We start from the raw sequence: 13,901 nt of genomic DNA, 5'->3' as shown, positions 1-13,901 counted from the left end.
CCCCCTAGTGGCCAAATGTGATTCTGCCCAATACCATAAACTGCATTTCCTGTGTTCCTGGAAGAGATGCAGGATCCTAGCTCGTCTGCTGACATATGCCCACAGCCTAGCAAAGTGCCCGGCACAAGGAAGGTGCTCAATGAAGAATTTGGGAAAAGGACAAAGGGAAGGAGGGAAGCCGCCAGCCAGCCAGCCAGCCGGCCAGCCGGCCAGCCAGCCAGGCGGGGAAGAGAGCACCTTGTTGTCTGTCCCAGGCTCTGAGGCCAAAGGCATTCAGAAGAACAATGCCTGACTTAAAATAAGGCTGCCCTTGAGCCGAATCACAACAGGTCTGGTCTGCGCACCTGATCTGTGTTTTTAACACACCTGAGCCAACAGTTTTAACTGATTTTCCCAGAAATCAGAAGATCTGGCAGCAGCCCTCTGACACTCCCATGCAGCATCAGCTCCGCGCTCCCCACTCGGCCGCCCCACCACTCCCTCCCGCCTCACGCCTCCTGAGCTGCCTGCAGGCTCTCTGGTGTCTGGTCCCAGTCCCTGGGATCCCGATAAAGACAAACAATGGAAATCTCAATAATATTTAGGGAGGACGTGTATCACCGGAAGGACCCCAGGCCTGAGGACGAGAGGCCTCTGCTTGTTAGAGGTGCCACCGCAGGGGGCCTCTGCCCTTGCAGCCACCCTGAGAGCCCCACGGGGAGCACCCCCCACTCCCAGCCGCTGCACTGACCCTCTTGGTGTGTCCCAGACAGCGGAGGCTGGGAATCCTCCCAGTGGGCCGAACGTGGGGATGTTACTGAGTTTTTACTGAATAGCAGGTCGGGCTCCACGCTCTACATACATTCTCCCATCTAATTTGGACGACCTTCCTATGGGACGGTGTGGTATGATACAAAAATGTATCTGGCCTTTGTCCCCGGTTCCTGGTACTGAGCTACTAAAACACAAAGGGGTTCCTGAGCAGTGGGGATGTCTTTTGCTGTTTCATAAGGAACCCCTTTTACACCTGAGTTTATGCTAACGGGGTGACTTAGGGGAGTCAGAAGAAAAACCAAGTGATTAGAGCCCCACCCACTCACCCGGGGTCAGGGGAAAGATTGAGCTCTATAAAAACACTTGAACAATGAGATTCAGGGGACTTCCCTGGCGGTCCGGTGGTTAGGACTCTGCTTTCACTGCTGTGGGCTGGGGTTCAATCCCTGGTCGGGGAAATAAGATCCCGTAAGCCGCGCGGCATGGCCAAAAAAAAAAAAGAACAACAACAACAGTGAGATTCAGAGAGCTTCCAGGCTGATGAATGCATCTTCTGGGAGGGTGGCGTGTCCAGAGAAGACATGGAAACTCTGCATGCCTTGCCCTATTCATCTCTTCTATTTGGCTCTTCCTGAGTTGTATCCTTTATAATAAACCAGTATTAGTAAGTAAATGTTTCTCTGAGTTCTGTGAGCCATTCTAGCAAATTATCAAACCTGCAGAGGGGGTGGTAGGAACCCCCAATTTACAGCCAGTTAGCCTGGATTTGTGACTGGTATCTGAAGTGGGAGCAGTCTTGTGGAACTGAACACTTTAACCTGTGGGATCTGACTCTGATCTCAGGTAGATAGCGTCAGAAATTAACTGAACTGTTGAACACATAGTTGGCGTCCAGAGAACTGGAGAACTGGTTGTTGGTGTTGGAAAACACCCCAGACAGGGTCTGTTGATAGCACTCCTATTTTACCAAAGACTCGTGTGGGCTCTTGGGTTGTGAGCTGGTGAGTAATCACACCTCAGTTGGGTCTTGCACAGTCTTGCACAATAAAGATGAATGAGGAGTAGACAGACTCACAACTCTGGCCCAGTGACACTGTTTCTGGATATGAGAGCAGTAGCTGAAGCTTTCTTATCTCCTGCTGGGGATAAGGGGTGGGGCTGGGGTTGACTGCCTGTGTCTGCCACCGGGACAGCTAAATCATGCCAGGCAGAGGCATCTTTGGTTTTTTTGTTTTGTTTTGTTTTTCGGCCGTGCCGCACAGCTTGTGGGATCTTAGTTCCCCGACCAGGGATTGAACCCGGGTCCTCGGCAGTGAAAGTGCGGAGTCCTAACCACTGGACCACCAGGGAATTCCTCCCAGAGGCATCTCTGGATGGACTTTATGAGACAGCACGCACTGGGCAGCCAAGGGGTGGACTGTACCTCCCCAGACCATGCCCATGTTCAAGAATCATCTCTAGACCACAGCCATGGATGAGGGGTGGGTCTGAATGGCCGTGTCAGAAGCAGTGCTCCTTCCCTTCCCTGGCCACATCTCACTGGACCACGGCTGGACATCTAACTCGTGAGCTGAGCTGAAGTCTTCCCCGAGAATGTGAACTAACAGAAGAACACAGAGATGACTGTGGTCTCTGGAATCAGAAAGTCACATAGAGACTCCCCTGGTGGCACAGTGGTTAAGAATCCGCCTTCCAATGCAGGGGACGTGGGTTCGACCCTTGGTCGGGGAACTAAGATCCCACATGCCGTGGGGCAACTAAGCCTGCGTGCCGCAATTACTGAGCCCGTGTGCCACAACTACAGAGAAGCCTGCGCGCCACAACAAAGAGCCCGCAGGCCGCAACTAAGACCCAACGCAGCCAAGTAAATAAATAAATAAATAAATATTTTTTTAAAAAAAGAAATTCACATAGACTGAGGGTCAAGGTTTGCCAGTTGAGGCGGTGTGTGTTGATGATCAAGCCAAGAGAAACCAGAGGATGGAGATGTGCAGAAAACAGCTGAGATCAGACACCAGGCGGCCCGAGAAGGATGAAGCAACAGTACTTCCTACCTTCAGACAACATCAAATACCCCCGGTTCCTTATAATAACACCAGCTCGAGTGGGTTTCTGTTTCTTACAACCAAAACTTCTAAAAGTAGAGAGAGAAAGAGATGGAGGAGGAAAGTGGAAAGGTGTGGGAGGGAGAAGGGAGATGGTATTGAGCCATGGGAAGGATGGGGCGAGGAGAGCTTAATTGAGAGTTGGAGAGACACCAGGGCTGAGGAGTCAGGAAGGGGGCGCTGGGACATGACGGGGAGACTCACAAGGCAAGGAGAGGGACTTCCCTGGTGATCCAGTGGTTAAGACTCCACGCTTCCACTGGGGGCGCGGGTTCGATCTCTGGTCAGGGAACTAAGATCCCCCAAGCCGTGAGACGTGGCCAAAAAAAAAAAAAAAACAACAAGAACAAGGCGAAGGGACTTCCCTGGTGGCGCAGTGGTTAAGAATCCGCCTGCCAATGCAGGGGACACGGGTTCAATCCCTGCTCCAGGAAGACCCCACATGCCATGGAGCAACTAAGCCTGTGCGCCACAACTACTGAGCCTGCACTCTACAGCCTGCGAGCCACAACTACTGAGCCCACATGCCGCAACTACTGAGCCCTCATGCTGCAACGACTGAAGCCCGTGCGCCTAGAGCCCATGCTCCGCAACAATAGAAGCCACCGTAATGAGAAGCCCGCACACCGCAACAAAGACCCAACGCAGCCAAAAATGAATTTTAAAAAATAAATAAATAAATAAATTTAAAAAAAAAAAAAAAAAGAACAAGGCGAAGAGGGAAGAAAGAGATGTTGGAAGGGGAGAGAGAAGAGAAAGTGGGAAGAAAGAGAAAGTGTGATGGTGGGACCAGCCCTAAGGAAATGGAGGCGGACGTAGGACAGCGGCGGCGGGGCTGGAGAAAGGTCAGTGCGCAGCAGGGAGGAGGGCCACCGCACACCCCGCTGGGGGCAGTCAGTACCTGTTGGAGGCTGCTGCTCCAGACACAGTGCTGCCAGCCCCCGTCTGCACCCTTGGAGTCCAGGCAGGAGGTGCAGTTGGGCAGGAGGTGACAGGGCGTGGGGCAGGGCAGCGGGGGCGATGATTCCACCGGCATCGGGGACACGTTCAGCAGAGAGTGGCTGAAGCACGTCCAGTCATAGGTGGGCTGCACCGAGAGGATGCGGCGGGTCTCCCCTGGGGTTGGGGGCACACGGATTAGAAGCAGGTCCGGGCCCCCAGCCCAGCTCCTCCCTCAAACCAGGCCCCTGAGCCCCCTGCGTCCTTGGAGCAGGAATCCAGGCCCCCAGACTCTCCTCTCGGGGAGCAGGCCTCAGTGCTCACCAGTCCTCTTGAACTGCCGCGTCCACATGCACTTGCCCTCCCTCGTGCACTGCTCGCAGTCGGCCGCCCCACACACGGCCTCCGAGCAGTTCCCAGCCCAGAAGACCTCGCGCTGGTTGATGCGACAGTCATTCTCCGAGGTGCAGGACCCATTGCGCCCGATGCAGGCACCCTCAGGGCAGTTGGTACACCACTTACAGCGGGGGGCAGATGCCTGGCGGGGGGATACGGGCTCAGCGGGGTTGTCAGGGCCCCCAGCATCCCTCCAGCCTCAGCTCTTGCCACCCAATCCCAGCTGAAGAGCTCAGTGGTGCCTGAGCCATGCCCCCGCCCCCACCCCCACCCCCACCAGTCACCTCTCCATCTCCAGGCTGCAGGGTCCGGGGATGGCGGGCCAGGCACTCACTACAGGTCCGCAGGCGTCGACATTCCTCGGGGGAGTGGGGCATTGGCGAGCAGGCGGGACCACCACAGCCCAGCCTGGGGGGACATGAGGTCTGGCTCATCACATTCAGCCAGGCCCCACCCTTCCTCCTCACCCTCGCCTCTTCCTGGTGCCTCGTGGACACCGTCCTGCAGGCCCCACATATGCATCCCAAACTGCTCTCAGCACAGGCCTCCCAAAGCTGCTCCTCCCCACCTCACTTGGTGAGGGTCCCACGTCCACCTATCACCCAGGCCAGAGACACTGAACGATACCCCATGTCCTCCTGGCCCTCCAGCCATCGAGGCCTCTGCCTCCTGAATTCTTCTCCGACCGTCCCCTCCTCCTCCACCCCTGCAGCCCCCCGCCCAGTTCAAGCCTCCCCCTTCCAGGCCTCCACCTGCAGCCTCCCCTCACCACCCCCTCCTTCACAAGCCTGCCCCTGCCCTCTCCTGCTTAAACCTTCTGGGGCTCCCCATCACCCACAGTGGAGGGCCATAATCCCTTACTCAAAATCCTTGAAGGCACACCTGTTCCAGAACTTTCCAGGTTTTAGAAAAGCAGTGCGTGCACCCGCTGTGACATAACACCCCTAGCAGAGTCTGGGGGAGCACCTTAAAAATCACTCCCTTTAATATTCTCTAGTAAACATGGTGACACATACAATGGGGCAAAACAAAGCCCGTTAGTAGCCTCATACCAGTGCAGGATAACTGCGCAGTCAAGTTAGTTTGTGCTAAACCTAGGACAGCGCCTTCAGCCTCCTGATGTGTTTGGATTCCCAGACTCCAGACGAGGAGTCTCTGGAGCTGGACGGAGCCCAGTTCAGCCACAGGCACTGGAAGCCCTGTCTGAGCCGACCCACCCACCTCTCCAATCTCGTTCTTCCCCAACTCACATGGTTTCTAAAATACACCAGATACAGCCCCACCTCTGAACCCTCATGGTCTAAACTTGACTGGGTCATTTAGGGCCCAGGTCTGACTCAGCTAACCCCAGCCCACAAACAGGGCTCCCCACTCGGTGAGGTCCCCGAGCCTGCCCCTGCCTGTGATAAGCTGCCCATTTTCCCATGTGAGCTGGTCTCCTAACCAGACCATACCCTGCTGAGGCCTCCCCCACAGGCCTGGCCTGGCACAGAACCCACTTTGGAGGGCACCAGTACCACCCCCCCACCCACGTGCTGTCAGTCTCCATGGTTACCTATGGGCCTGGTCCCCGGACAGGCAGGCCCCATGGCACCAGGTACAGGCCCCAGACTGGTTACAAGCTTCGGGCGAGGGCAGCAGGTGGCAGGGGTCAAGGGGCAGGGTCAGGGCCAGCAGGCGGCCCAGGGCCACTCCCCCAAAGCCTCCTGAGATATACAGGCGACCCCCTACCGCCGCCACAGCGTGGGCCACAGACTCCTCCATTGGCGGTCCCACAGAGGCTGGGCCTGGGGAGAGACAGAAAGTTCAGAGAGAGAGAGCAGGAGACTCGAGGAAGAGATTCACACAAAGGTACCAGTCAGACAGGGATGCTGAGAGGAGAGACAGTCTAAGGAGAGCAGAGACAGACAACGAAAGACAGAGAGAAGGTAGATAAGGCCAAATAGGACAAGAGCATCAGACACAGACAGCAAGACAAAAGAGAGGGAGAGAGACACACAAACAGAAAAGAGTGGAATAAGAACAGAGACAAATGTTGTGGAACCCGGGGACTTCCCTGGCGGACCAGTGGTTAAGACTCCGCGCTTCCGGGCTTCCCTGGTGGCGCAGTGGTTGAGAGTCTGCCTGCCAGTGCAGGGGACACGGGTTCGAGCCCTGGTCTGGGAAGATCCCACATGCCGCGGAGCAACTGGGCCCGTGAGCCACAGCTGCTGAGCCTGCGCGTCTGGAGCCTGTGCTCCGCAACAAGAGAGGTCACGATGGTGGGAGGCCCGCGCACCGCGTTGAAGAGTGGCCCCCGCTTGCCGCAACTAGAGAAAGCCCTCGCACAGAAACGAAGACCCAACACATACAAAAATAAATAAATAAATTTTAAAAAATAATAAAATAAAAGACACTATGGACTTCTGCTATACTTGGACTCTTTAAAAAAAAAAAAAAAAAAAAAAAAGACTCCGCGCTTCCACTGCCGGGGGCGTGGGTTCCATCCCTGGTCGGGGAACTAAGATCCTACATGCCGCGTGGCACGGCCAAAAAAAAAAAAATGCTTTGGAACAAGACCAAGGTGGTGGTTGAACCACACTGTGAAGGTACTAAATGTCGCTGAATTGTTCATTTTACGATGACTAATTTTGTTATGTGAATTTCACCTAAATTTTTTTAAATCCTCAAAAAAAAAAAAAAGAGCCACAGAATAGTGGAAAAAATAGATTAAGAGCAAAAGAGAGTAGGAGACAGAGGGTCAGAGAGAGAAACAAAAAGCAAAGGAGACAGGCCCAGAGACACACACACACACACACACACACACACACACACACAGAGTCAGTCACTTACAATGACTGTCAAATGAAATAAAACTGCAAGATACAATCCCTTTCCAGCCTATGAACTGGAAGGAAGCACCCTCACATATGACAGTCGTTGTCTCCAGAGAATGGGATTATGGGGGATTTTTTCCTTCCTAGTTTACAAATTATCTACAATGACTATCATTACTTCATAAACAGAATTTAAAATTTTCTAAGGAAAAAGAAGGAGGGTGTCTCCGTGGGTGCTTAGATAACGTGGAGAGGACAGGAGCTTCGCTTGTGGGCCTGAAGGGGCCCAAATGACCCCTAATGAGTGAGAGTTGCAGGACAGGGCCAGGGCTCCCCCTGGTCGTCCCGGGGCCTCCCAGGGAGAGTGGCGGACTTACGGATGAGGTCGGGCAGGAGCCAGGTGTTGCAGTTGACCTGGTAGAGCAGAACATCGCTGCTGAACTCGTCAGGGTCCGAGCGCCCCCCGAGGACCACCATGGTGTCCCCTAGCAAGGCTGAGGCGTGGAAAAGTCGGGGGCGGGGCTGATGGGGAGACACACGGCAGGACGGGCTGTCAGAGCCCACAGTCGTCCGCTCTTCGTGCTCCCTCTCAGCTCACCCGCCACTCCGAACCTCCCCACGCCCCAGCCCTTTCCAGCCCACCCAATCCTAACCTTCCTCAAATCTCACCTCCTTCCTTCCGGGAAACCTCCCTCACTCCTCAGAGCCGTCTCCACAGCCATCTCCTTTCCCTGAACTCCCAGAACCCCCAAACCCCATGCAGTTCCTCAGGAACCCAGCCTCCGATGCTTGAGATGAGCCCCACATTTCCTGTGTGACCTCGCCAGCTGGGCCGGGGCGTATCCTGCTGGGGCTCTTACTTCCATCTCCCTTGCGGTCCAGCCCCAAGAAGGGCTTGGGAATATGTTTGGGAATATGTTTGTGGACGGCAAATGCAATTGTCTCTAATCAGCATACCCGGGGTTTCATGCTCTCCCACACACTGTCTCCTTTGGCCTTGAAGGCAGAAGCACAAGGAGCCTCAGTGTCCCGTTTCACAGCTGGAGAGGCCAGGAAGGGGAGGGACCTGTCACAGCCACGCCCAGAGTGTGGCAGAGCTGGGGCAGAACCCAGGCCTCTGACCTCCTGGTCTAGGATTCTTACCTCCAAGTCACAGAGGGAAGAAGGGGAGACTTGGGGTACTGGAAAGGAGGCAGAGTAGGAATCCAAGGTTCAGCCAGTCCCTGGGGCACTGGGAAAGGGGGGCCCCTCCCTCCTGCCCCCTACACTCATCTGTCTGGACCTTCTTTCCTGACCTTTGCCCCCTGAGAAGGGGCCAGCAGGCTCCAGGTGCGGTCAGGACAGTGCAGGGAGTAGAGCTCAGGGGATGGGGCCGCCAGCTCCACGTGGAAGCGGAAGCCCCCAAACACGTAGAGGGAGTCAGTGGCCTCGTGATACACAGCGGAATGACCATAGAGACCTGGGGGCGGAGGATGAGTGAGCACAGAGGCTGGGGGAAGGGCTGGTGATCAGGAACACTCCCCATCTTCCTGGGCTCCCCCTCTCAAGACCACACCACCACCCTACCAGGCCCTGAGGCCAGAGACCGGGAAGCCTTTCTCAACCCCTCCCTCTCCCTTCGGTTCTAAAGGACAACCATTAAAGAGACTCTGGGAAAGGGAAGAGAGGGAGACGGTGACCAGAATGACCTTGCGGACGGTGATCAAAGAATGTAGAAGGAGAGAGAGAGAAAGGAAAATACTTGAAGGGCACTGATCTAAGACCTGGAAGAGGGAAAATGTGACCCACTGCTACTGGGCAGGAGGTGGGCAGCTTCTCATGAAGTCTGGGAGGGGTATATAGAGAAACTGAACTTCTCAAAAGGCGGTATCCTGAGAATGTGGGTGGGTGATGGGGGTAGACAGGGAGACAACAGGTAGTGGGGGCAGTGACTGCAGACTACAGGAGTGGACAGAGAGGACGGCTGGGAGTCAAAAGCGCAGCGCCCCCTCCCCGCCACGCCCCGTCCCCAGGCCCACCTGTGGGAGGTGTCCCGCTCTGGGCTCCGGACACCCAGGTGCCGGTCGCCAGCTGGTACTCAAGCAGCTGCTGGTTGAAGCCATTTTCAGGGGAGTAACCACCCACCAGGAGCAGAGACAGGCCTCGGCGGGCAGTAAGGGTGTGACCAGCAACTGCTGGCAGCTCCACGGTCTGCGGGGCCTCGGGGATGAAGGGTGGAGGTCACGGGGGTGGGGGGGCAGAGGTCAGGGGTCATTTTGTGGGTAGAAGCAAGGCTCAGAGTTCCCCGAACTCCCCTTGAACCACTAAGGAGGTAGTGAGCTGCCTGGGGCTGGTCAGACCCCAGGCCTTCCCGCCAGCCATGGTCCCGGCAGGTGAGCAGCAGACCTCTTGCTGTTTCTGCCTGCTCAGCGTCACTTCTTCAGGTAGGAGTAGCCTGGGAGCCTTTGGGAAGCCCTTGCCCCTCGGCTCTCACTCTGGCTGCATGGGGCTGACCGCACCGGCTCCACAGCGGGCTGCGCCCCAGCCTGGAGACCAGAGCCTCGCGTCCCCTCGGCCAGGGGTTGACTCAGGAATTAAATGTGACCCAGAGCGGCCAATGAAATTCAATGCTGGGACTTGTGCTGGAGCCCCGGGAGGAAGCCTCTTCCTCCGGGGGCAAAGCTGGCAGGAGCTGCTTTGGTCATCTTTGCTAGAGCCTGGTTGTGGGGACTAGGGGAGGGGAGAGATGCTCACCTTCTCCTGCCGCCACTGCAGGGTGGTGAGGTTGAGGACCCAGAAATCCCGGGCGACGCCCCCAGCCGTGAGCCCCCCCAACAGGTACATGGCACCACGGCCAGCAGGCACATAGGCAGCTGCATGGAAGGAGCGGGGTGAGGGGCCTGGGCCCCCATCCTCAGCTCCTGCCAACATCTGTGTCCACCGCCGTTCGCTCACTGAGTACCTGGGGCCAAGATGCAAAAAAGCAGCCTCACTATACAGTCATACCAGCATCCTCTTGGATGACCCCCCCACACACACTGGTATCCCAGCATCCCCTGGGATCACCCCCACACTTGGCAGGTATCCCAAAACCCCTAAGGTGACCCTCCTATGACAATCACCTTACCATCCCCTGGGGTAGCACCACCCAAATAAGTATCCCAGTCCCTGAGGTCAGCCTCCTGCGACAAGTGTCCCAGCATCCTTTGGGGTATCCTTCACCTGTAGAGGTTTTTCTGCACCCTCCCCCCCCGAGGGGACTCTTATGTGAGAGGCATCTCAGTGTCCCCTGAGGTAACCTTTTCTCATTCAGGTATCCCACCTCCCCAGGGCAGTCCTCACCTGTACAGGTTTCCCAGCAGCCCCTGGGGCAGACCCAGGCCCCCAAACATCCACAAGGTGGCCTCAGGTCCCTCCACCATAGTGTGCCCCAGGCGGTGCAGGAAGCGGCTAGCGGTGTCCTGTGGGTGGAGTGCGGATATGAGGGCTCAGGTAAGGTCATTACAGAGCGTCAGGCTGGGTCTAGGGTCTACGGGGTAGTCTCAGGAGTGGAATGGGGCTGCACGGCACCTCCCCGGAGAGTGGCGTCCACAACTCACGGCTGAGAGGCGGCTGTCCATGAGGGTCTCCCAGACCAGCTGCCCACCGTCCAGCTTTGTGGCACAGTCAGGGCCCCCGAAGCCCTCAGCACAGATGCACACGCCCAGGCTCTGGGGAACAGCAGAAGGAAGCTGGGGAGGAGCCCTGACTACCCCCACCCAGCTCCCTGTCCCGCCCAGCTTGCCCTCTTTCACCTGTACCTGGTTACAGGTCCCTGCCCCGTTGTGGGCATTACAGTTCTCAGGACACAGAGCCATGCGGCAGTGTGGGCCAGCCCAGCCCTGGGGACATCGGCAGAGTCCAGCATCTGCGGCCCCGTCCTGGGGCACACACTCCTGGGGGACAGGGCAACTCCCGGGGCCCCCTGACCCACAGCGGGCAGAGCCCACGGAGGCATTGAAGCCCCAGGACGAGGAGCCGTTGGCCTCCCAGTGCAGCACCAGCAGCCCTGTTGGAGAGAGTCCAGAGGCTTGTCACAAGGCCTCAGTAAAGTGATATTTAAAAAGGAGGGGGGGGGGGGCTTCCCCGGTGGCACAGTGGTTAAGGACCCACCTGCCAATGCAGGGGACACGGGTTCGAGCCCTGGTCCGGGAAGATCCCACATGCCGTGGAGCAAATAAGCCCGTGTGCCACAACTACTGAGCCTGTGCTCTAGAGCCACGAGCCACAACTACGGAGCCCGCGTGCCACAACTACTGAAGCCCACGCGCCTAGAGCCCGGGCTCCACAACAAGAGAAGCCACCGCAATGGCAAGCCCACGCACCGCAACGAAGAGTAGCCCCCGCTCGCCGCAACTAGGGAAAGCCCGCGTGCAGCAACAAAGACCCAACGCAGCCAAAAATAAATAAAAATAAAAATAAAAATAAATAAATTTATTAAAAAAAAGACAGAGGGGTGGCCTGCAGGCCCTCTGACCTCATCACCTCCCACTCTCCCGGCCCTCTTGGCTCCAGCACCACCGACCCGCTTCCTGTTCTCAGAGCCTGGGCATCTGCTCTTCCTCCACCTGAACTAGTTGCCCCTTGCCCACACCGTGAAATCCCCCTTCTGCAAAGACTCCCTCCCCAGCTCCCCAGACAAGCCAGGCTCCCCACTCCTTTCCATTTCCTCCTGTCCCTTACCAAAAGTGTCACTATTCTGACTACAACTTGTTCCCTGGTCTTCGTCACTCCCCACCTCTGCTGTGAGTCCGTGAAGGCAGCGCCTGTGTCCCTTGTTCACTGCTACATGCACAGAATTTAGCTCAGGCCCAGCTTACTGCAGGTAAACATTTGCTGAGTGAAATGAAATCGAGGGCCCCTCAGCTCTAGTTGCTCACTGTGAAGGGTCTGGGCTTGTGTGCAATCGCCGTCAGGCCAACTACAACTCTGCCCTCTCTCTCACAGCCTTGGAGCCACTCTGATTTACAATATGAAGAGAAGCATTTCCAAGCCTAGGCCCTTTAACTGCCATGGGTAACAAATTATTTCTAGTGCATCTCCATCAACTAAGCGCAGCTGAGGTAACGGGGCCTGGTAATTCTTGGTTGTGGGGGCTATAGCCTGTGCACTGCAGGATGCAGAGTAGCATCTCTCACCTCCACCCACGGGATGCCAGTAGCAGCCCCAGTCATGACAATCAGAATGTCTCCAGACATAGCCAAATGACCCAAGGGGCAAAGTCACTCCTGGTTGAGAACCAGCGGGCTGAGGAGATAGACGCTCAGGGGCCCTCGCACCAGCTACATTCTGTGTGTCCCTAAAACATGTCCCACGTGGACCTTCTTCCCAGAGACACAACCCAGCCAGTACAATCCTCTCTATTTGCCTCTCAGCTGAAGAAACTGAGACCCAGTGGTGGCAAGGGACTGCCAGCAAGTCTCCCAGCAGGTCAGCTGGCAGAGTCAGGCTGGGTTTTGAGCCCACCTCAGGTAGCAAGGTACAGGGACAAAGGACAGCCCAGGACAGAGGTCCCACTTCCCCCAGTCCCCATACCAGACAGGGCCTGCACAGTGAGGGGCCTGTCCCGCCGCTGGCCGCAGAAGGCAGCAATGAGGCTACGGTCCGACTGGACGACACCAGTGTCCAGGAAGCGTGGGAATCCATCAAAGGCCAGGACATAGCTCAGCTGGAGAGGTGTAGAGTAGGATCAGGGGATGATGAGGATGAGAAAGAGGAATGCTTGGGGTCTGGGAGGAGGTGCAGCTCAAGAAGAGAGGGCAATCTGAGACTGGGGAAAAGGCTGCTTGAACCACCTGGGCAGACTGTCAAACTGTGGCATGGAGGCCACCATTCCCACTCCTGTGTTCATAACAGACATGGTTAATCAATCAGGCACTCTTGTAGGGAGCCTCTTTCTCAATACACAGATCCTGGCAGCCACTACCAATCGATCAGAGTTGGCACACAAGGTACCAATATTTACCATACCTGGACTGGGGAATGGGAAACTGGAGTCCAGGAAACAGGAGGCAATCTGGGAAATGGGAGGGTCTGTGGGCTTAGGAACAAATGGATAGGGGTCTGAGGAATAGAGTTGGGGGTTTGATGGATGAAAAAAAAAGGGACATGGGGGCCAGGGTCCATCTGAAGATTCAGACTGGGTGGGGGAGACGTGGGCCTGTAATCAGTGCCCTTGGTGCTCACCGTGCAGGGGGTGCTGCTGTCGGGGGAGAAGGTGAGGGTAAGTGGGGGACAGAGGGTCCCAGGGGCACAGGGCTGTAGCACCTCGGTGGCTGAGACAACCCACACACAATAGGACAGGCCTGGCCCAGCTCTCGCTGCCCCACCACCTGGAGGCAGTAGCCCCCCAACCCGGCGTGAGCCCAGTGCCACGGAGGACACGTTGGTGAGGAGGGCACGACCCCCACACTCCCGGAAGCAGGAGCCACCAGCCCTGGGGAGATGGAGGAGAGCCAGCGTCAGACCAGTCCTGCCCTATCCCACCACGTCCCTAACCCCACCCTGCCCCGCCTGGCTGGCCCCTGGCTCACCGGGGGTCCCCATAGTAGCCAGGGGAGCAGAGCTGGCAGTGGGCGCCCTCAGTGTGGTCCTGGCAGAAGCAGAGCCCGCTGAGGTTGTCGCAGTGGCCTCGGCGTGGGTCCCCATGCCCGTTGCACTGGCAGGGCCGGCAGCCTCCCGAGCCTGTGGCGTTACCAAAGCTGCCCGGCCGGCACCGTTCGCAGTGTTCCCCCCAGGTCCAGTCTGTGGAGGCCCCAGCAGCCAGGATGCAGAGTCAGGGCAAGGGTGAGAAGGAGCCCGACCCTCCCCAACCCCACCTGGCTCAAAGGAGGGTAACTGGAACCCCGACTGGGGAGCAACTGCAAATCCCAAG

At 56.9% G+C, this 13,901-nt stretch overlaps 1 protein-coding gene across 4 annotated transcripts in view; it reads right to left on the bottom strand.

Moving 5' to 3' along the window:
• Positions 1–13,901, bottom strand: part of MEGF8 (multiple EGF like domains 8) — a 42,016-nt gene that overhangs the window by 7,445 nt on the left and 20,670 nt on the right. For 3 of the 4 annotated variants that reach the window (XM_059906117.1, XM_059906119.1, XM_059906120.1), the window contains 14 exons: positions 13,561–13,771; positions 13,214–13,463; positions 12,563–12,695; positions 10,789–11,036; positions 10,588–10,698; positions 10,331–10,449; positions 9,743–9,950; positions 9,028–9,208; positions 8,305–8,468; positions 7,387–7,531; positions 5,749–5,980; positions 4,478–4,601; positions 4,122–4,335; positions 3,760–3,974 (listed from right to left, as the gene is read on the bottom strand). In XM_059906117.1, coding sequence (XP_059762100.1) covers positions 3,760–3,974; positions 4,122–4,335; positions 4,478–4,601; positions 5,749–5,980; positions 7,387–7,531; positions 8,305–8,468; positions 9,028–9,208; positions 9,743–9,950; positions 10,331–10,449; positions 10,588–10,698; positions 10,789–11,036; positions 12,563–12,695; positions 13,214–13,463; positions 13,561–13,771 — 2,555 coding nt within the window. The remainder of the gene's footprint in view (positions 1–3,759; positions 3,975–4,121; positions 4,336–4,477; positions 4,602–5,748; positions 5,981–7,386; positions 7,532–8,304; positions 8,469–9,027; positions 9,209–9,742; positions 9,951–10,330; positions 10,450–10,587; positions 10,699–10,788; positions 11,037–12,562; positions 12,696–13,213; positions 13,464–13,560; positions 13,772–13,901) is intronic. The other variant, XM_059906118.1, reaches the window with a different exon arrangement.

The sequence above is a fragment of the Balaenoptera ricei genome, chromosome 19 (assembly GCF_028023285.1).
Source record: "Balaenoptera ricei isolate mBalRic1 chromosome 19, mBalRic1.hap2, whole genome shotgun sequence".
NCBI lineage: Eukaryota > Metazoa > Chordata > Mammalia > Artiodactyla > Balaenopteridae > Balaenoptera > Balaenoptera ricei.
The sequence above is the reverse complement of the archived record's forward strand: the minus strand, read 5'-3'. Positions and strand labels throughout refer to the sequence as shown.